The 21626-nt window shown below is 39.3% G+C and overlaps 1 protein-coding gene across 3 annotated transcripts in view; it reads right to left on the minus strand.

Annotated features, from left to right (window-relative positions):
• mapkbp1 (mitogen-activated protein kinase binding protein 1) overlaps positions 1 to 21626 on the minus strand; it is a 43134-nt gene that overhangs the window by 9100 nt on the left and 12408 nt on the right. For 2 of the 3 annotated variants that reach the window (XM_066669180.1, XM_066669171.1), the window contains exons 3-18: positions 18169 to 18231; positions 17140 to 17197; positions 14820 to 14990; positions 14545 to 14682; positions 13333 to 13515; positions 10416 to 10576; positions 9044 to 9233; positions 7478 to 7615; positions 7170 to 7354; positions 5557 to 5648; positions 3641 to 3766; positions 3383 to 3453; positions 1936 to 2057; positions 696 to 771; positions 265 to 376; positions 10 to 73 (exon numbers count right to left, since the gene is read on the minus strand). In XM_066669180.1, coding sequence (XP_066525277.1) covers positions 10 to 73; positions 265 to 376; positions 696 to 771; positions 1936 to 2057; positions 3383 to 3453; positions 3641 to 3766; positions 5557 to 5648; positions 7170 to 7354; positions 7478 to 7615; positions 9044 to 9233; positions 10416 to 10576; positions 13333 to 13515; positions 14545 to 14682; positions 14820 to 14990; positions 17140 to 17197; positions 18169 to 18231 — 1950 coding nt within the window. Of the gene's footprint in view, positions 1 to 9; positions 74 to 264; positions 377 to 695; positions 772 to 1935; positions 2058 to 3382; positions 3454 to 3640; positions 3767 to 5556; positions 5649 to 7169; positions 7355 to 7477; positions 7616 to 9043; positions 9234 to 10415; positions 10577 to 13002; positions 13021 to 13332; positions 13516 to 14544; positions 14683 to 14819; positions 14991 to 17139; positions 17198 to 18168; positions 18232 to 21626 lie in introns of all 3 variants that reach the window. The other variant, XM_066669163.1, reaches the window with a different exon arrangement.

Below are 21626 nucleotides of genomic sequence, written 5' to 3' on the forward strand. Positions count from 1 at the left end.
TTATCTTACCTGTCTCCTGACACAGTTATCAAGTGCTTGCAATCATTGGTAAACCTCATCCCAGTTACAACCTCTGTAAAAAAAAATAAACCAGGAAAATATGCAGCACAATGTAGTACAAACAATAAAATCAAGCTTCCATTTGCAATATTTTTCACATCTTCAAGTTCCAATATAATTCGTATCACAGAAATCATTATGCCTTCTTAGCTTCTCATTATGTCTTAAGGCAAATTATTCAAAGATGCAATAGTGAAGTCTTACCGGAGTGGCCAAACATGGTGGCCACACACTCTCCAGTGTAAAAGTCAAAGATGCTGATGTTTTTGTCTGAGCAGCTGGTAGCCACATACAGACCAGAGGGGTCTGTCTGGACCTAAGAAACAGATTTAGGTAGATCATGAACTCAGTCCATCAGCCAAACATGTTTGGCATCTAGAATTTTTCCCTTAATTTAAATTTAGATAGTGTATGCCACATCATTTCCAGCAAATTCCTTTGGGATTAATAAGGTGTTATTCATCTTATAAAAAATGATAAACTATGAAATGCTAAGTTTAACCGGTTTTCAGCTATACATCAACAAAATCAGCCTTACACGTGATTTGATAAAAGTACTCCTTTAACATTGCTTTTGATGTGACGGTTCTGAAACAAAATAAAGTTGTTAATGTTCATTCGAAAGAGCTGATTACCTTAATGAGAGTACCATCCTCCCCCTGAGAGCCCTTATATATCTTCTTTTGTTTGCCATTGCTGATGTTAAAAATCCTGTAAAAGACAATGTAAGAGAATAATGAAGATTCTGATAACAGAAACCTGCTTAATTGCCTGACACCAGGTCTTTTCTGTCACTATAGGCTTTTGTCAGTAGGGGGCAATCTAATATTAGCATGTTGCTAAATCCGACTAACGTGCCAGCACATGGAGGCACAGGCTGAGTGTTGGATCACTGAAGTGTTCAGGATTCTTCATGTCTAGCATAAGGAACAAAGCAATCACATGCTTACACTGACTCTGCACATCTGCATAATGAGCCAACTACTTCCATTACTGTTCTGAATTTTTATTTTAAAATTGTTAAATTGTTTTGACCGTAAGATTAAGTGCTTCTAATGTCAGATCGGTCTATATATAGCATTATTAATAATGTCTTCTCCACTGTGAAGCATATTTAGAAATGCTTGGTTTAGAGGAACAAAAACATTACTGTAGAGTCATGTGCTTTGTTTGCTCCTTCCTAAAATTCAGCTTCCCAATATAACCTCCAGCTAGAACTAGGATGAATTGACTTTAATAAGCAGAGTATTCTTGTTAACCCCATTTTTCCTAATTCTAACATTCCTTCTTTTTGTCTACATTAGGAAGTACAGTGTAATAAAATGTTGCTTTCTTGAAAATAGCAGTGTCTTTCCAGACTAATCAGACTAGACTGACTGGCACCAGACTCCAGACTGTGTTTCTTGGAGTGTGTGAGCACATGGACATTAGCATGACTGTAGCTAACAGATTAACCTGACGGGCTTCTAATCCCACCATGCTGCAAAAACACCTGAGTAGTAATCCAGCAGTTGTTCTAACAACACTGCAAGCGCAGATCGTTGTCAGTCACAAACACACGCATGAATTCATGCTCTAAATTTAATATAGGACAGCTTTTCAGACGAAGGACAGAGATGGATCCATATTCTCTTACTAGAATTACAGAGATTAGTTTTCTACGGTCATTGATATATTTTTTATGTAGGGCAGAACTATACCTTAACAAATACAGATGCAGGCGTTAGTGAATTAATTCAGACACTTAATCAGCCTACATCACTACTCAACAGAAGCATAAACAAACCAAAGCGAGCTGCTAGTGAGACAAAAACTACGTTCTTATTCATAGCTTATATTCAAGACTACAATAATACATATGCTAACAACTCTGACCTGATGCTGCGGTCCTGGCAGCCAATTGCAGCATACTTATGAGTAGGGTCAATGACCATATCATACAGAGTAGTCTTCCTCACAATATGGTGGGTGCGTGTAAATACAGTTCCTTCCTTGGTCTGTAAAATGAGAAATGATAAATGTAAAGCACTGAATGAACAGAAAACTCAAAACCACTATAATATGTCTCTTACTGATAGGAACAAACAGAAGATAGGAACAAAATCAACAGGTCCTTCTCCTTCATCATAGAATTTATTATGCAGTTCTTTTAGCATACAGGGTAGTACTTGGTTACAGTGAACTATGTAATCCAGTTACAGAGCTACTTGACAGTAACATGCATCTTGGGTGATCTGATGAGAACTGGACAGTGCTTAGTATGAATGGGTCTCCAAGACGTCTTGTGTGAAAAGGGTAAAATGCAATTTGGAGTGAGTGATCCTCTTCAACAACCTTTCAAGGCAAATCTAAAGTAGCACATGACCACATAACATTTGCAGTGCGAGTGTTTTAACTCCCTATTAAAACTGTTACACAACAAGTCATCCATTTGTAATATGAGCTTTCAGAAACAAAAACTTCAATAACAGGTATGAACAGGGAACAAGAGCTGTCTGTACATCAGACACTGCATACACACCTACAGGGTAATTCCAGCAGTAAACAGAGTTTCCACTTGACTCAGATTATGCTGGGATTAAGAACGGTTAGGAACACTAATTACAGCACATACAGAGTGACTAAAGTGAGAGAGGTCTAAGCTAGAGGTCTTGAAATTCAAACATGGCTCGGATATTTCCTTATCAATAGCTATAGTGGGAGTCTGAGTTAAAATCTGTAATGCTCCTTTTATATTAAAGAGAACATGATTGAGCTGCAGGTGCTTAAGTGAACACACCGCTTTCTATCAGCACACTTCAATACCTAAATTAATCCTATAGTTGTTTCTTTATTTCCATCTGTTCCAGTCTAACGAGTCTTGGCTTTCCATGCCTTTTGCAGTATCAGTTTCAGGGTGTTGTACAAGTACAGTGAAGAAAATTCAGAACACTCCCCCTATGTCTTTCTTTTCAGTCAAAGTCCTCGGTCTCCAAACATTTAACCTAAGCCTACAAAAACAGCTAGTACTTCTAAGGCCGTTTAAAACAGCTTAGATTCTGTAAACCTAGACTTTGAAAAAGGTCAACAGAACAGTGTTAGTTTGTTTGTACCAGCTGGTTTTGTAACACAGCCTCTGTGAAGAGTTTACAGGTCTATACACTGTTACAATGGTACATGTAACATACACTGCTGTAAAACTCTGGAATTTCACTGTTTTTAGAGAGCAGTTTTGAGGGGAAAAAAAATACAGGAATACAGAGAATCTTATTAAACGAGTTATAGTGTCATTTCCTATTAGGTTGATCAGACTCGAAAATCATCAGGAGGAAGCAGTTCTTACCTTCTGTGCTGTCCGAAAATAGATACTTTTGTCAGCACCACAGCTGATCATTCTGATTTTTCCATCATTTGCTGGGGTAGAAAAAACTCATAAAAAATCCAAACATAAACACGTGAACAGTGCAGATAACAGAGCTAAATTGCACATTGCTGAAAGGTATATTAACCTATTCTAACATCTTGAAATCAAAACAGTTAAACTGTCACATACATTAAGATGCATACATTAATATATTTTTGCTTTTGCACCTCTACTCACCAGCAAAGCGCACTGCAGTGATGGAGGAGGAATGTTCGTCCAGTGTCTGCAGCAGGCTATACTCCTGCTCTGCATCCAAAACATGGATTAGCCTGTCTCTGCTTGCCGTGGCCAGCAGCCTCAGGCCTAAAGGGAACACACACAAAAAGAAAGTATGACCATTATTATTATGTAAGGTGTAAAATTAAAAAAATAACCTTTAATTCATAGTCCACATGTAACATTATTGCATAGAAGAAATGGCCTCTTTAGAGTCTGGCCATCGTAATCGGCTTTAGTATGTAGAACACGTCAACAAAGGGCCATAAACATCAGTATCTGAATCCTGTAACTCAAGCCAGATGTTGACTCCACAACACATTTTTTAAGTGTTATATAACAAGCATCTAAAGACATAAAGACTGAAATACTTCATGGGCAGCACAGTAGTGGAACAAGTAATGTCACTGTCACATCTCAGGACACTTTAAGGAGTTTGGTGTTCTCTTTCCATGTCTGAGGGTTTCCTCCTCTGGCAAGTTGAATGTATATTCAAAAGTTTCATAACTGTGCATGTGTGAGTGTGTCCTGTGATGGACTGGAGCAGCATCTAGTGTCTTGTGCCAAGTGATTCCATTTGAATAAATTAAATTCTTCATAAAAAACAAATCGTATTATACTTTTTTTAAAACTACAATTTATTTCCAGCATAATAAAAAGGGCTAGTAAACAAGTGCCATAAAATCAGGGTGTCAATATGAAAGACAAATTACATTGAATTACATTATTCTTCCAACAGTGATACTCTGATAGCAAAGCAGCCTGTTCCAGCACCCTCTGTGCAGCAAGGAACCTTCATCTCAATAAAAGAAATCTTAAAATGAATGCTCTCATAATCATCTAATATGTTTACAGACACCACACAAATGGGGATGTAATATTCTTCAATAAGCTCAGTGAAATCCAATTCAAGAGTTGCCCATGGGGACTGCTGACGGCGAATGCACTCAGAGCCTCTGTACACTAATCATTTTAAAAGACATATCCAGAGATGGCAGCTGCATGATGGCAGAAAAGAGCCCATTCCTCATAGAATGATGTATTTGAAATGGAAGTATGTTTGCAAATTCAGCAACTAGTCCAATTTCTTGGGTGGGGCTGATACTGATTTAGGGGTTGAACTGTCTGAACTCACAGTTGGCTTCTTGGCTTTAGTGACTAGTGACAATGGGATCTGTGCCATAGCAACAGGAAACATTAAAAATACCTTTGAAGCCTGTGGGACATATTATGTTTTAGATAGAAAGTAAAGTGTGAAAGTAAAGAGTGTGTGTGAGAGAGAGAGAGAGAGAGAGAGTGTTTGCGTTTGTGTGTGTGTGTGTGTGTGTGTGTGTATAAGCACAGATGTGCAGCCTCTCAGCAGGGCTGGATGGAGACATTTTATACCCAGACTCAGAACTACACATCCAACTAGGACAGCATATGCTGTAACCTACTTTACGCTGGATTTCCCAAACACAGCATGAAAGAAAAATTAGAACATTGTTAAGTTGTATCACACAGGGAGTATTTTGGAGAGTTTTGGATTTTTGTTAATCCATGCACATAGGTGCAATTCTCTTTCTTTGTATACGCGCTCTCCACTGCCTTAAGTGTTTCAAGTTTAATGACTGCAAGAGCTATTCCACCCCTGAGAGCCCAATTACTCATACCTAAGCCTAAATGTTAAGGAAGCTTTAATAGGGAAGATGTTATTAGCTGGTGCCATATGTGGAAGCTGGAGTCAACAGCCAGTGCTGAGTTGGACAGCATCTGCTAAGCATCTGAGCAGGATCAGCAGTTCCTCCAGGGTTTGAATATACTATGCTATGCTGCAGTGTGCAGTGAGCTCTTTGCTGGTCCTCTGGGAAATTACTTTGCAGACGCTTTTCACTCACCCGTCTCAGGCTTGGAGTACTCCAGACAGAGGATTTCTGAGTCGTGAGCTTGGACATTCAGAATCTCCTCCATGCTCTGCAGCTCATGGATCCTGCATAAGTAAACCCATAAAATATATCGTCACGCAAAACTAAAAAAAAAGGTGCTTTAACATTGTGTTAAAATTTCACGATGAGTGGATCGAAAGAAATTGTCTAAAATAACCTGGAACAGACTCCTGCTACATTAACTTCTATTTAAAGTGAGGTTAAAAAAAATGTTTAGGAGGCACGGAATGAATTCACTGTGCATTCTCCAGAACTTTGGCTCAATTCACACATGGGCTTACTTTGACATTACCTGGACTTTGTACAAGGGGCTAATGTCCAGTACACCTGTTACGGACATCTGCGTTCACACATACATTTCCTCTGAGTAATGTCTGGAAAGATTCTGGGTTACCATGCTAAAGGAGCTATACTCTATTAGATATAAAATGATTTAACTGTAAACAAAATGGATCACTTTCCTGGTACTGTGCTATACAAAGATGGTTTGGTAAAAGCATATGAATTTAAAAATGAATTAAAGGAACACTAGGTAAGATTTTTACTTTTACTTTTGCTCCCGTACAGTTGCAGAGTTTTAGAGCACTGTCCTGAAATCAAGGGTTTCCTACCCTCCTCTAAAATCTACATAGTGTACTTTCTGCAGTCCTGAGCCTGGAGTAGCATCAGACACACTATTCTCCATATTACAAGTATGGTTATGGTTTTGAAGCTGTAATTTTAGGGTAAAAGTATTACCTTGTGTTCCTTTAATAAATAATATGCCTGTATATATTTCATAAATGCATAAACAAACCACATTACTTGCTAGCTGGCTTCTTATTTAAAGCTATAAAGATGGGCATAACATGGAAATGTACAAAAAAGACATGGAAAAGTACAAAACTAGGCATTATTTTATTTTTAACTCATGGTTTCCAGAAATTAAATTACTAGTCAATATTAGCCTTAATACTTCAGAATCTTTGTTTAAAATTGTACAGAGCTGCTGTTTTTCAGTGTTTCTTCAGATAGTTGAGAGAGTTTAGTAGAAATTCCAGTTGCATTGCTGGATATCATCCTGACATCAAAATCTTTCTGGAATTCCAGTTTACTATTCAGAAAGTAAGAGAAAAATTGAAGACCTATCCAATAGTGCCTAAAATACAATCCATTTTGGGTTAAGATTTCTAAATGAATAATAAGTCGAGTTCAGGGGTTTCATCATTACATCCTAGTGAGTTCAGCAATTACTACGAATTATTTGGTAACTGTTTGTTGTTTACTGCTAAATATCACTAAGCTATAACAATCACATTCTTGCCAGCAGCACTTCTGATACATGCACTAAACAATTCCGCTTAAAAGTTCCCATTTTAGCCTTCTACAGTAAATGCCATATCAAAGTGGTCATCACGTATGTGTGACTTCATGCCTCTGTAATTTCAGAGCTCACCGAGGATCCAATGCTTCACAAACACACTGTGCTCTTTCCATTAAACCTCAGTGGGTCAATTATCCTAAATCAATTAGTGCCAAGGTGCTAAGTAGCCAAATGGAAAACTAAGCTTCCCCCAGGATCAAACCTCAGTGTTCCATTGCGGTCCCCAGATGCCAGGTGCTGCCCATCTGGACTGACACACATGGTCCTAATGCCCGTCCTATTCTCAGAAGTCTGTGGATCAGCCTTCTCTGAGTTGTTGTAGATGGTACAGTCTGTATCCAGTAGGGTTGTGATGTTGTCATCCATGTAAATAATCTTTTGAAGGTCCTGCACAAATATATGAAAAATTTATATAATTATACATGTAGAGAGAAACAAAGAGAATTGAGATGGAGCTTTGTTTTCATGCTATGTTTATAAGCAAAACTTCTAAGTAGTTGTGGAACTGACATTGCTGATGACATTGTGATTGAGTGTGGTGCTGTGTGTGTCCATGTTCCATAGACGGACGGTGTTGTCAGAAGAGCACGTCAGGAAAGATCCTGGAGTGAGACAGAGGTGGTCCCCGTCACCGTCCTCTGGATACATCTGAAGAACAAGAACAGGAGCTGTTAACACAATCACATACACACCCACACAAGCAAAGTAACAGCCATGACAGATATATTCACTCAGTGTTATTAAAAAATAAATAAATATTTCGAAGGTCTGCCAAGAATGTCTGTAATCCTAAGATGTGCATGTAATGTAAACAGTGCAAAAAAAATCTGGAACAATAACAAACAAAGTATCACATATACTCTGCTGATTTGTATGGTGTACATGTATTGTATTACAGACTTAGGCATGTATGGTGATACTGATAACAAACATCAAATTCAATAGAAGGACTCCTACAGGATCACCACAGAGCCAGTATTATCTGGGTAGTGGGTCATTCTTAGTGCAGCAGCAACACATACATGGTGGTGTTGCTCTGCATACTTGGTTTGCCCCTTTTCATTCTGTTTTTAATTGGTCAGGACCCCCAAAAGACAACAGAACAGATATGATTTGGGTGGATGATGGGGTGGTAGATCATTCTGAGTGCTGCAGTGACACTGACGTGGTAATGGTGTGTTGTGTTGTCTTGAGCGGATCAGACACAGCAGTGCTGCTGGAGTTTCTAAATACGTCACTGTTACTACTGGACTGAGAACAGTCCATCATCCAAAAAAGATCCAGCTAGTAGTGTCCTTCGGGCAGTGTCCAGTGACCACTGATGAAGAACTAGAGGATGACCAACATAAATTGTGCAGGAACAGATAAATAAAAAGACTTTTATTGATCCCATTAGAGAAATGGCCTGTCTGCATTTGACCCATCCGTGATTGTGAACACACACACATACACACACACAAACACACGCGCGCGCGCACACACACGCACATACACACACACACCAAGAGCAGGGGGCTGCAACCACCTTTGGCACCCGTAAATGACATTTCTCTTGCTGTTCCTAGGAACTGAACTGATCCTCCTTCCTCAATCTCGTTTCTCTAACCTCAAGACCAGAGCTGCCTCCAATGAGCTACTGTCTCTGACTTTACATCTACAAAGTGGACCAATAAGGTAGGTGTTTTTAATTGAGTGCACAATGAGTGAACCATTTTTAGAAACTCCAGCAGCAATGCTGTTTCTGATCCACTTGTACTAAGGCAACAGACAGTAGCACTTTGTTACCATGTCAGTGTCACTGCAGCACTGAGAATGATTCATTACAAATCTTCCACCCAAATCATATCTACTCTGTAGTTTTGTGGGGGATCTGACCAATGAAAAACTGAGTGAAAGTGGGCAAACAAAGTATGATCACTGGAGTTGTACAGTGAGTGTAGAAATATTTGAAGTGTGGAAAAATATGTAAAGATATCTCAATTTTTCTGTTAAATTTGTTGCTGAATTTAATGGCTGATTTGATTGGGAAAAAAAAGGTGTTCAGTTTAGACAGTACTGTACATTTGATGGTCCTACCTCTACGTTCCACACACATGATGAATGGTAGAGGGCAGAGTAGACTTTGCCCACTTTTCGGAGGTCATGGACATCCCAGACATAAAGACTGTGATCATTGTAAACACAGGACAGCCACCGGTTGGTGGGGTCATAGGACACAGCCACTGTGTCAGGATAGCGGCAATCCATGTTGTATGCAAATAGGTGGCTGATGGTAGGAAATGGCAGATTAGTCATGAGCAGAACAATGGGGAAAAACAGTAAACGTCAGTAAAACACAAACCATAATAATAACCATACTTTAAACACTGCTGTTTTGTTATACAGCCTGGTAATGATTTGTCCACTTGAGTTCTGTGGTCACTTTCTGTTCAGTGTTTAGTCATAAACCACCCAAACAATAATGAGGACCAGACAAACTATAACCCAGCAACTGAAAGATCCTTAGCAAATCAAGACTAAAACTTTTGTTATACCAAACATAGACAAACAATTTGGTTTTTACAATTTCCAACATATTACTTAGTGGCTGTCTGGACCACAAATAAGCACCTAGAGATAGATTTAAATAAAAATAATGGTCTTCAGAATTCATAGACTGCAAACAGGAAGAAAATTGTTGTCTCCGAATCCAGGGTTTTTCTGGACATATTAATGAGGCGCATGCTAAATAGTTCTGCAAGCCTCTGACATAGAGTTGGTCGGAAGGTCTTTGCAGGGAAAACCACAGAATGCAGACCACGTGACAGGTCAGGCTGCTCAGACAGCCCAAACACACAGGATGAACTCAGAAGGAAAGGCGGCCAACATTGTTTGGAACAATTAGCATATGTATGAATGTGGCCAAGAAACAAATGTCAGAAAACCCACACTGAACCACCTTAGAGGACACAATGAAATCATTCAGTTGACTTTGAAAATCAAGAGTCAACAATGACAAAGCTCTGATTATGGAACTACACCTACATATTATACATAAAGTACACTAGGAAGCAGCATTTCCATCTAAACATCCAAGTAGACTGCAGTGTAACATTACTGTATGCAGTTTTGGATTAACAGAAAAGGAAAAAAGGTACTAAACAGTTACTGAGGTGGTGCCCTGGCTTTGTTCCCTTTAGAAAGGTTCATCAATTGGCTGCATTTTGGCTATGACAATAACAGCGTGTAAAAAAGAGTGTAGATGATAAGGAATTTTTTTTCCTGGCAGTTTATGCGCATTCCATAAGACTTGATATGTGCTATGTTCGAGTGTACTCCTCCAATTTGCAAGTTAATATAAATTCAAAGCAGAGCTATTGTATTTATGTAGCACATACATTCTGTTATGTTAAATAAGGACTGTTATTTTTGCAGTCATGCAGAGTGTGAGTGATGTATAGCAGCTTACCTTGCCTCGGTGACAGACGCTATGTCAGTGCCGAGGCTATGTGGGCGAGGAAGAGTGCAGATGAAGTGTAGATTGACTGGGCTGAAAGCTCGCACAGTTCCATCAGCACAGCCACAGAATATCAGCTCCTCAGTCACAGAGAGAGAGGTGGCCAGGCCAGTCTACAGAAAGCAGAAGAACATTAGCAGGTAAAAAGAAACACAAGAATCGAGATCTCGTGAGTTTTCAGATGCATTTTCAATCGTTCGATCTCACCTTTGTGCACTGTTTTAAAGATGCAGAGTAGTGAATAAGAGCATTGAATAACAGTATGATCTGACTGAGCAGTGAAAGGCAGACATAAAATCTGTTAGGTTCATAAGAAAATTTAAATGCTTAATTTAATAGCAATGTTTACATTGTGTGAACATTTAATGACAAATGGACTAATAAAAAAATAAAAAATATAAAGTTTCTTATGACAGTGACCATGTGCATATTCTGGCATGCTGTCTGTAAGCTTGACTCTGTAATGATGGTTAAATGAAGACATGTTGTACTAGCATGCATCTTTGACCATTAGTAAATAAACTGGGATGACAGTAAAAAAAAAATAATATGGGACATCATCTACCCAGTTTTCCAAGTCAGAACTGTATTTAATCTAACATTATTTTCCTATGAGAGAAGCTTGTTAACACTAGAGACAGTTTAGAGACCACTTAAATCATTCATTATCAGCATTCCATGATGGGCATTAGATATACTTGATTCTAAGTATTTAAAAAGGTGTGGGAGTTAAGGTGGTCTTTACATCATTTGCACAACCTTAATGGACACTGATGCATTTTTAGATAATGAAAACACAGCATGGAATGTGGCACGCTTACAGTCGATTAGATTTTAGATAGAGAGTCTTTTGTTTCCCTCTCTCTGTTGAACACACATATTTTTGCCCACGCACTACACAGGGACTCCCACAAAATACCGACCATGTGAGCTACCACCTGCTCCAAGTGTGACCCAGTTTAGCAGTGAGGTGGTGACAGAGAGGCAGATCTATATTCTCTGTGAATTCATTGTGCATTTCACCCAGTGGCAGCTCATACCTACAGCTCCACTAACCATCCATTGTGGCATTTCCCACTCCTGCTCTCAGCCACACTTCCCTCACAACAAGCTCTCCATGTTAGCCCGAAAACAGAACAGCTCATACTATTCTGAAATGTTGTCCCAAAAACTAAACACACAAATCGTTTTATGGGATTAGTGGTGAAAAGACATTGAGCTACTTAAAAGCCCCATTTGGTCATCAATTAAACCTCTAAAAATGAAAACATCAACTAGCTCCCTAAAAAGCTCTGGTCATTAAAATTAAATATAAAAAAAATTCTAAAATAAGAAAATCCCATAATGCATTAAAAGTGGCGTACATATTACTCCACACCTTCGTTTTCCTTCAGTATGTGTGGATCTATGTATGTGCAATAAGTCCATCCTCTATCTCCACTTGCTTCAAACACAAGAGCCCTGCCACACTAATTGACAGGATTGGTTTCTTAGATTTTTGACAAAAGAAACCCTGGCTGTCTGAATTTGCCTGTTTGAAACTGTCACATTGTTTCCTGCTTACTTCACCCATTATATCCCTTTTAGTGCATATAAAACATCATATGGACATGTTAACAACATTAAAAAAAACTCCTGACAATTACTGAAGGGCATCTTTAAGACTCCAGATTATCACACCATTAAATTATCATGCAGCATGTCTACTAACTGCTTATTCAGCGATTGTTTATGAAGCACTTGCTCAACAGTGATGTTCTTCATAAAAACATTCTACAGGAGTGTTATTTTACTCAAACTAAGAAAACCAAAAATGGACTGCATACAGACTCTGTGCCTTCATCTCTCAGAAAATTGCGCTCCACATCTTTTCACATATTTAAAATTGGTCTTCTCACATATTTAAAATTCTGTTTTATTCTGATGGTTAATAGTATTTTATTTTATATAGTATAGTGCCATTTAAAATTAAAATGTTTCAAAAACACATGCTTTAAGACCCTAAAATATATTTACATTTGGTCATTGAAAGGCAAGGGAAATTGACACAAAACTAGCTTCCAAAACTAGCTAAATCAACTGAAATATATTTTAAGCTGAATATGCAGACTCTACAGCCACTATTTTGCTAGATCCTTCCATGTTCTGCACAGCCTTCCCACAAATTTTACACATGAGGAAGGAACTTTGTGTAGTTTTCATTTTTTAACAAAAAGAGATTCTAAAAAATACTGGCCCTTGGTTTTCAGTTTCCATTTAAAGCCGAAGATAAGAACTTTGTAAAAAGTAATAATGAGTTTACATCATCAGGAGCACAGTACCAGTGACACAATGTGAACACAAGACAGTGATGAATCAGAGAGTGGCCTCAGTTATGGGGGAATGCCTGGCAATAACTTAGCATGATCACAATGTATGGCCACAAAAGTCAGACGCCCAGAAGACTGAACATATGCCAGGAGCTGTGGTCAGTTCTGGGGGATGTGAGCTTTCCGATGAGAAGTGACAGTGGCTAGTGTAGCCCTAGTAAACAACTTACTGTGATATTGTCGTTTTTCTGGGCAGAATAGAAGGGGAGAAGCAGAACAGACTAATATCAAACAGCAGCATGAATTAACACATGAAAACTCTCACAGCCCATAACTGCACAGCTTTAAAAAGAATCCAAAAGCAGCAGTGTCTTATCAAAAGATAGCCAGATCAATGGAAAACTGCCTAAAACAACACAGATCAAAACAGTATGCACAAATATAATGTAAACTATAAATACATTTCAAGATTACTTTCATACTGCATACTTCCACACATTCAAACAGATGCAGCACAAAACCTTCAAGTATTTTTATGATCACCTGGCAGATTTACTCACCCTGAGCTCCACCCATTTATCCAGCAGCCTCTTGTCATTGAACTCGCATAGCAGGCCTGAAGAGGTGATGCAGAAAGTGCTGTCAGCCTTCCGGCCCTTGCCACATGCTACATCACTGAAAAAGTTATTCCTGAGCTCTCCCAGCAGCCCGGAGCGGCCAAGCAGTGGCACTGTGGCATTAACCTAAGAAAAATAAATATAGATCATTTTTAATGTTTTTGCCAAAGAGGCAGAATACAGGTACGCTATATGGACAAATATATTGGGATACATGCCCTATTCCGTGAATTCATTTTTTTAATTTTTTTATTTCATTATCTGTAAGTGGGCGGCACGGTGGTGCAGCAGGTAGTGTCGCAGTCACACAGCTCCAGGAACCTGGAGGTTGTGGGTTCGATTCCCGCTCCGGGTGACTGTCTGTGAGGAGTTGGTGTGTTCTCCCCGTGTCCGCGTGGGTTTCCTCCGGGTGCTCCGGTTTCCTCCCACAGTCCAAAAACACACGTTGCAGGTGGATTGGCGACTTGAAAGTGTCCGTAGGTGTGAGTGTGTGAGTGAATGTGTGTGTGTGTCTGTGTTGCCCTGTGAAGGACTGGCGTCCCCTCCAGGGTGTATTCCCGCCTTGCGCCCGATGATTCCAGGTAGGCTCTGGACCCCCTGCGACCCTAAATTGGATAAGCGGTTACAGATAATGGATGGATGGATGGATTATCATTAAGTGCTTTTCCAGTTCATGGTCGCGGTGGATCCAGAGACTACCTGAAATCATTGGGCACAAGGCAGGAACACACCCTGGAGGGGTCGCCAGTCCTTCACAGGGCAACACAAGAATGTTACTCACCTGACATCAACAAGCCAATTGTATACTTCCAAGTATGTGGAAAACATTCTTTCTGAAGGCCTTTCTTATTCAGCATGACTGCCCTGTGCATAAATCAATGTCTATAAAGGCACTACAAAGTGCTCCTTCATTGTCATTGGAACTTAGAGAAGAGACAGTGACTGTAGAAATAAGAAGGTGGTCATAATATTCTGATATGACTCTATATATTTGTATATATTTTGAGACACAGGGTGTCTCAAATGTACCAAGTAAATAAACACTCATAAAATTAAAACCTTTTGGCAGACAGTGATCCAATATTAGACACAATCTCTGGGGCAACACTGTCATCTATGCATACAATTTTATGGGTTTGACAGCAAACAGCTTACCTTGGAGGACTTTGCATGGTCCAGGTACCAGAACTTCACATGTCTATTCCCTGCTGTGACAAAGTAGGAGCTGTCATCAGAGAATGACACAGCCGTCACTTTACTGGATACTTTGTTGGCAGCCACCACTATGTTTTTCTGAAAAATTCACCAGACATCGTTTTGTGTCATGGCATCAAAGAACAAACAGGCTACTTCATTGTGCATATCAAATAATGAGCCTAACTTTGGCAATGCCCTTGGACTACACCTGAAAAATGATAAATGTTAAGCACCTTCCAGGCCCAGACATTGACGATCATGTCGTGCTGGTAGCCCACACTGACAATGTACTTGCTGTTGGGAGAGAAGGCCACACAGGCCACACCATACTTATGCTCCTGTAGCTCTGCAACCTGAGTTCTCTCAAGCACATCCCACACACGAACTGCAGGCATATGACCACTCTACAGAGAGAGAGAGAGAGATGCAGAAAAAAGTTAAAAGAGAGCAGAGAAGAGAGGAGAGAGACAACAAATGGGGAAGGAATACACAAAGAAACATACATGTGTAAAGAGAAAAGAGAGAGAGAGAGAGAGAGAGAGAGAGAGTGTAGCGAGAGAGGCAGACAGAACAAAAGAGAGAAAACAATTGAATTAATTTCATTTCTGCCAAGATTTGGTTTTATGCTAATTTGCACCATGCTTGCTCATTGTACTGAAAGGTGAAGGATCATTTCAATCTGGTGATTATATAAGTTACATAACTCCATCAGTAACAGATCCAGAACTCTAAGTACCTAGAGCTGTGAGCGGATTTGCTGCAGGATTTAACCAATGACTCTACTCTCGAGCGTCCTGATTTAATACAGTCAGATTTAATACAGCCCGAGTGTGATCATCATTCAACACTATTGCAAACTGAGGGTACTCCCAGACGGAAACTTTCTGCGTGAAGGGTCCGCTCCAGCAAATGACCACCTGCTGTGATCCTTCTGTTGCTGTTGTCTCCTCTTTAACTCTCTCCACTTTTGTTCCTCTTTGTCATACCTTCTCTCTGACTCTTGCTTTTTCTGTTCACAGACATACTCTATTTTTCTCTCTCCTCCTCTCCCCTGTTCACTTATTCTCCACAAGAGACACTGTCTGTGCGTAGGCTGGCACCATGCCGCCTGTTGCCACGGTAACGGGTAAGCACACACTCACACGGCTTCCACACTTGCTGCAGGCAGAGGCTCCTCCTGAACGGAAGGGATTAGTTGTGCACACCACTGAAGTCTTGTGCTGAGTGTGTATGGATCAGTGGATTAGAGGGGTACGCAGCTTGCTCCTGTCCTGTGTCCAGCCACACTAAAAGTGGCCAAAAAGCCCAGCACACCTTACACATACCAGGGTTGTGCTGAAACTTCTGATTTGGTGCTGTTAAAGCACCTTTTACACAAGTAGTTTGTATAATCATGGTGCTATAAACTCCATTAACATTTGTATACATTCAGATTAATTAACGTTGCTTGGATAACAGGAATGGGTGTATGCTGAAGGCTGAGTATGGCATTTATTTAGGATGGTGCAAATATTTGATGCCATGGCATCGTCAACCAATTATATATAATGGTAGCTTAAAAAGACTAACTCATGTGTTGGACAAACAGCTTGCTATAAAACTGCTACTATTAGCTGCACAGTCTACTCTTGTGCATTTTAAAGTGTAAGGTCTGTTATCTGTGAACTACATTATCCATGTTGCTCTAAGCAATGGCACTTCATCTACAGGATATGTATTTGTAAATAGGTCTGTTTTTGGGACATTGCCTAGACCCTCTCACTAGCTCTGCTTAGCAGTATGGCAGCACCTTCCAAGTTTGACATATCAAATGGGGTGAGAAGACATAGAAAATATCCCCAATACTCAGATAGTGTGTGCTGTTTTCTACACAAACTCCTTTGTGTTTTTGTTTGTGAGGATCACTCTCCACTAAACAGACGCATCTTAACCTAGTGCCTAGTGACATATTAGCAGTTTCATCTAGTGAGGTAGACACGCTAACATTGAGTTCATTTAATTTAAGCTGGAATTTGTATTAAATCCCATAACAATCCCATCTCTCTCTCACCCCGACCAACACCTGTACACACACACACACACACATCTCCTGCCTCATTTGAAGCTGCACTGTAGCTTTAATTTTACTTAATCGATCGACAGCCCAAGTTAAATATGGATTTTCCATTATTATTTCAAGTCTTTCTCGACTTGTCTAGCAATTATTTGTACCTTGGATCACGAAGGCCTGGCCTGGCCCAAAAGCATATGGGCCAGAAGATGCTGCAGCAGAGGTGGATTTAAAGCTTCATTACCTAATCCCTCCAAATGTCTAAACATTCAACAAATGGCAAACATATCTGGCCAGGAGGACTGCACAGTATCGTGAGTGAGTGAAGCCTAAGGGAACAAAGAGACAACTGTATTGTGTTGTATGAGGCTGCAGTTGATTTTCCTATTTCTCCACCTGCGGTAGCTTTATCTGACAGATAAAAGGCACAGAGCTGCTCTAGTGTGACTCATTGTGCCTGTGATGCAACTTCACACTACAAAGTGAAGGACTACAGAACTCACCTCGCCTGTGACCACATATTTGCCGTCTGGTGAAAAAGCTAGAGTGGTGATGGTTTTCCTGAGATGAAAGAAAAGAGAGGGAATTGTTTAGTTTATGTTTGTTGAAGTGAATGCTTCCCTGTCTACTTAAGCAGCTTCCTGTCTGGTCGGCTAGTGCTCATTACCACAATGGTAATGACTCACAGTGTGATCAATGCCCTGGACATGTTTTTACAATTTCAGTTATAACAACCACGTACAGCCAATTAGAGATTTTGATCTCTTAGAACTCAAATAAAGCACAGTGACAGATTAAAAAGAGCTTTTCAAGATAAAGAGCTTTTAATTATAAACATAAATATTACAGATAAACATTCTCTAAGCCTTTAAGTTGTAAGTACGACGTTAATACAGATGTAAGACCTACACTCTTGGACTACAGAGAGTTTTCGATTGTAAGAGAGCATGGTGAGACTTGACTGCACATTGGTAAACACCTCCTTTCATAATAATGGGCAAAACAACGTTTGGAAACAGGTCAAATTCTTGAGGGCTTAGCCATCACTAAATCACTGTCTGCCTTTAACTCTTACTTTATGTTCCTTTCAACCTTTACTTGGCCTTACTATTAAAAATAGAGAACATTACAGATTAACAGTAAAAGTTTTGAACTTGTTTAGAACTCAAAACAAGTTTCACTAATGATTTATGTGGTGTTCATCTGGCAAATAATGTCTTGAACTGAGACAAATCACAAATTATCCTGTGTCTTTGGCTTCTTGTCTGCGCAGATGCAATTTTAGACCCATTTTAGTGTAATTACAGGGAAGTAATGAATGGTGTGGAACACAGAGCCAGATCCCATGTATCATAGATAACTTCAAAATTTCCTACAGGTCTTTTTACTTTATTTCAGTCTGTGGATAGGGTTTTTAAGTAAATAGATATTGATACAATAAAGAATTTCAGAAATCAGGTTCTACAACGTGAACCGAATTGAGCTGTATTTAATAAAGATATTATTAAAGCAACTGTAACTGGTAGACTTACTTGAAATTGTTGAGAATATGATGCTGTTTATTCTTCTTAGGGTTCAGTAGCACCACCACACACCTACAACAGAGGAAAACTATTCCTTAGTATAACAATTTCACTCATATCAGACCAAAACACAGACACAACTCCTTTTGTATTTGTGCACCATAGTTTTTAGAAACAATGATCAAGCTTCTAGGGACAAACAGATATATAATATTTATTTTCATAAGGCTATCAACAGCACAATATGGGTGTCTGTCAATAACACCACCAATATAAAGAACACATCCCGGCTCCTCTCCCCCTCATACACTCTTATGTGTACTCAAATCAACCATATACTCCAAATAAACATACAGCTCATCAGGTAGAAATGATGAATTAAAGGAACAGTAGGTAACACCGAACTCCCTCCAGAGTTGCAGAGTGTAATTACTTTTTACAGCACTGTCCTGAAATCAAGGGGGAGGGTGGGGAAGGGGTGTTTCCTAACTTCAGCCAAAAGTTACAGCCCAGAGTAGCAACAACAGATGCTCTATTCTCCCTATTACTGGCAAGTGAAACACAACACTGATTTTGAAGCTTTATATTTAAGGTTAAAATATTACCTGGTGTTCCTTTAAGTAAGTGTGTGTGTGTGTGTGTGTGTGTGTGTGTGTGTGTGTGTGTGTGTATTCCTTGTGAACATGGGTTAATTGAACAGATCACAATTCCTTTCTAAATCGTTTTATACTTATACATTATATAACTTTGTATAAACTTTATGTTATTCTGAAAAAGAATTTTGTTAAATGAAAGTGGCTCTTCCATAAGTAACAAGTTGCATGAATTGTCCTAAAAGCTTGCATACTTTACTACTGTGATGTTGCTGGTTGGGAAAACTATTCAGGACCAATATCCTGCCATCCATCTCTGGGATTATAGATATGTGAATCAGCACAACAAGACTCATATTTAAGGCATTGCTGTGCAGGATGAGCTGATGTGTCACTACCATTACTCATTTCCCCAGAAGCCTGCAGTCGAGGAGCCCTCCACCTTGCCAGCACTTATTAGTGAAGAAGACGGTCCAAGAAAAAAAAAAGGAGACTCCACGGACGACTAATTGTATTAATGGATTTCGAGGGCTATTTATGCTGTTCCAGATTGGATTGACAGTGCTGTGGCCTATGAGTGTGTACACATGGAAACGTGACTCACACACAAGGCAGGGAGGGAGTACAGCTTATCTCACGTCTGAGATACACCCAGATGTGCATTAGAGTGTGGACAGTTAAAAGTAGCCGAATATTTTGCACTTCTCTGTGCACAGAGGAAACACAATGCTTGAAGACCAGCAGCACTATGTGTTGCTTATAACACATCTGTTGTGACAGCATAGTAGGCAAAATGAGAAGCCACTGTTTCACACGGTGTTTGCCGACACAGAACAACAACAGACAGTTAAACAAGATGAAAGGATAAAAAAATGCAGCCCAGACTCTGCTGCTGACTTTCTCTCTGTTATACACACATGCCGCATGGAACGGTTTTGTATGATTTGCTCTCAGTGACGTTCAGAAAGATGCAGCCAGGATTCAGTAAATGATCTAAAACAAACCTCACAAAAATCCCACTTCCACTAAGAGATGAACCTGTTAACTCAGAGGCTACATGCTTTATAACAGGAAATGTGTGTTATTTTTTGTTGCACTGAGTTAAAGATGTGAGGAAAGATTGATTTAACTAAACAAGACTGAAAAATCATTTTAAATGATTGTTATTATTTTGAAACATTTATCTGAAAAGGTGATTTGACTTTTTCACAGAACTGTAATATATGCCCACCTTGATCCGACGCAGTAACACTTTGATTACAAGAGCAATGTGTAAATAGTAATCACTTATTGGGTTTACTAGTAAAATAATGTCACCCTGCCAACACAAACACTGAAGCCCACACACACACAAACACACACACACACACACACACACACACACACACACAGGAAATGTTTTAAAGGAAATATATAATAAAACGTCTAAAACCCCATATTTTACAGCATGACCATACTGAGGTTTATTTATAACAATGTCACATTAGCACTGCCTACCCAATTTAATCAAGCCCTTAAAAAACACTTCAGATTTACAACAAGCACGCTGGTCAGTGTGTGGTTCTTTAAAAAGAAACTGTTTACAGCCACTGAAATGTTCTACTGGCATGAGTTTTTGTTTAAGAGTAAAGAAAAATGTCTCATTAAATGATGTCTACTGTAAAAGATTTCTTGTTCCTCTAAAATACGTTTCTGTGCTGCCTGTCTGTGCACTTCCTCCTGTAGGGAGCATGTATTCAGCCTTTACAGTGTAGACTGTGATAACAGTGTGGTAGAGCCAGACTGAGATGAAGAATGAGAGCAGAATGCCGCTTCAGTGCTCCACTCGAGCGTGGCTGAAGGTTGGCCGCACACAGTAAATGAGGACAGCCAAAGGATGCAATCCCAGTATGTTTCCTGTCCCACAGCTATACCACATGCGTTTTATTATGGGTTAATAACCTAAGAAATGATTTATTTATTTACTTACTTACTTGCTAAATTTATGAATCATATGTCTAATTAGACAGTTACAATATAAATTTCTTACAGACGCCTATGAAATTAGTGTCATCACCATATTAAAGCCATTAGTTAGCCTTGACATCAATGGTCTGTAACTCTGGTCCTATATTCAGATCTGCAGAAGTCTCTGATTCTGGGCATGGATGTGGAACTTATTTATTCGAGCATGATTGATGTTTCTCCATTTGGAGGTGGGGGTTCTGCAATCAATAATTCAGATTCGTTTTTTTTTTTTTTATCATAAATATATGATGCCCCCTCCAGGGTTTATTCCCGCCTTGCGCCCAATGATTCCAGGTAGGCTCTGGACCCACCGTGATCCTGAACTGGATAAGCGCTTACAGATAATGAATGAATGAATAAATATATGGTAACATTTATACAAATCCCACTTCCAAAGGTTAAAACACTTTCAAAAACACAACAAAAAGTTAAAATTGCTAAATAACTTGAAAATGTATTTAATTGATAAATCTACAAAAAATGTTTTCAGTGTTTTCACTGTATTGAATTGTACAGAATGTTACTGTAAGACACTAAAAAAAATCAGGACAGATGCAAAATAAGACTGAAAGGTTATTCAAGTAACACTGTAACATTTCCTCAAATATCAGTTTAACTTGTAATAACCTAAGGCTTAGTTTTGCCCGAAAGCATGGGTTGTGTTTCACCACGTTTTGCCAAACTTTGAGAGAACTGTCAGTCAGTACAAACACAGTGAAAGACAGTGGAAATGTGTTCTGTGGTCAGACAAGTCAGGTTCAGCTTTACCACAAAATTGTATACGCAAAACTGTAACAATTACTGTTATCAATTCCCAAACGATTAAAAGTAAAGGGTGATGTGACCTAGTGGTGAACAGCTTTTGAA

Source organism: Hoplias malabaricus, chromosome 1 (assembly GCF_029633855.1).
Source record: "Hoplias malabaricus isolate fHopMal1 chromosome 1, fHopMal1.hap1, whole genome shotgun sequence".
Lineage (NCBI taxonomy): Eukaryota > Metazoa > Chordata > Actinopteri > Characiformes > Erythrinidae > Hoplias > Hoplias malabaricus.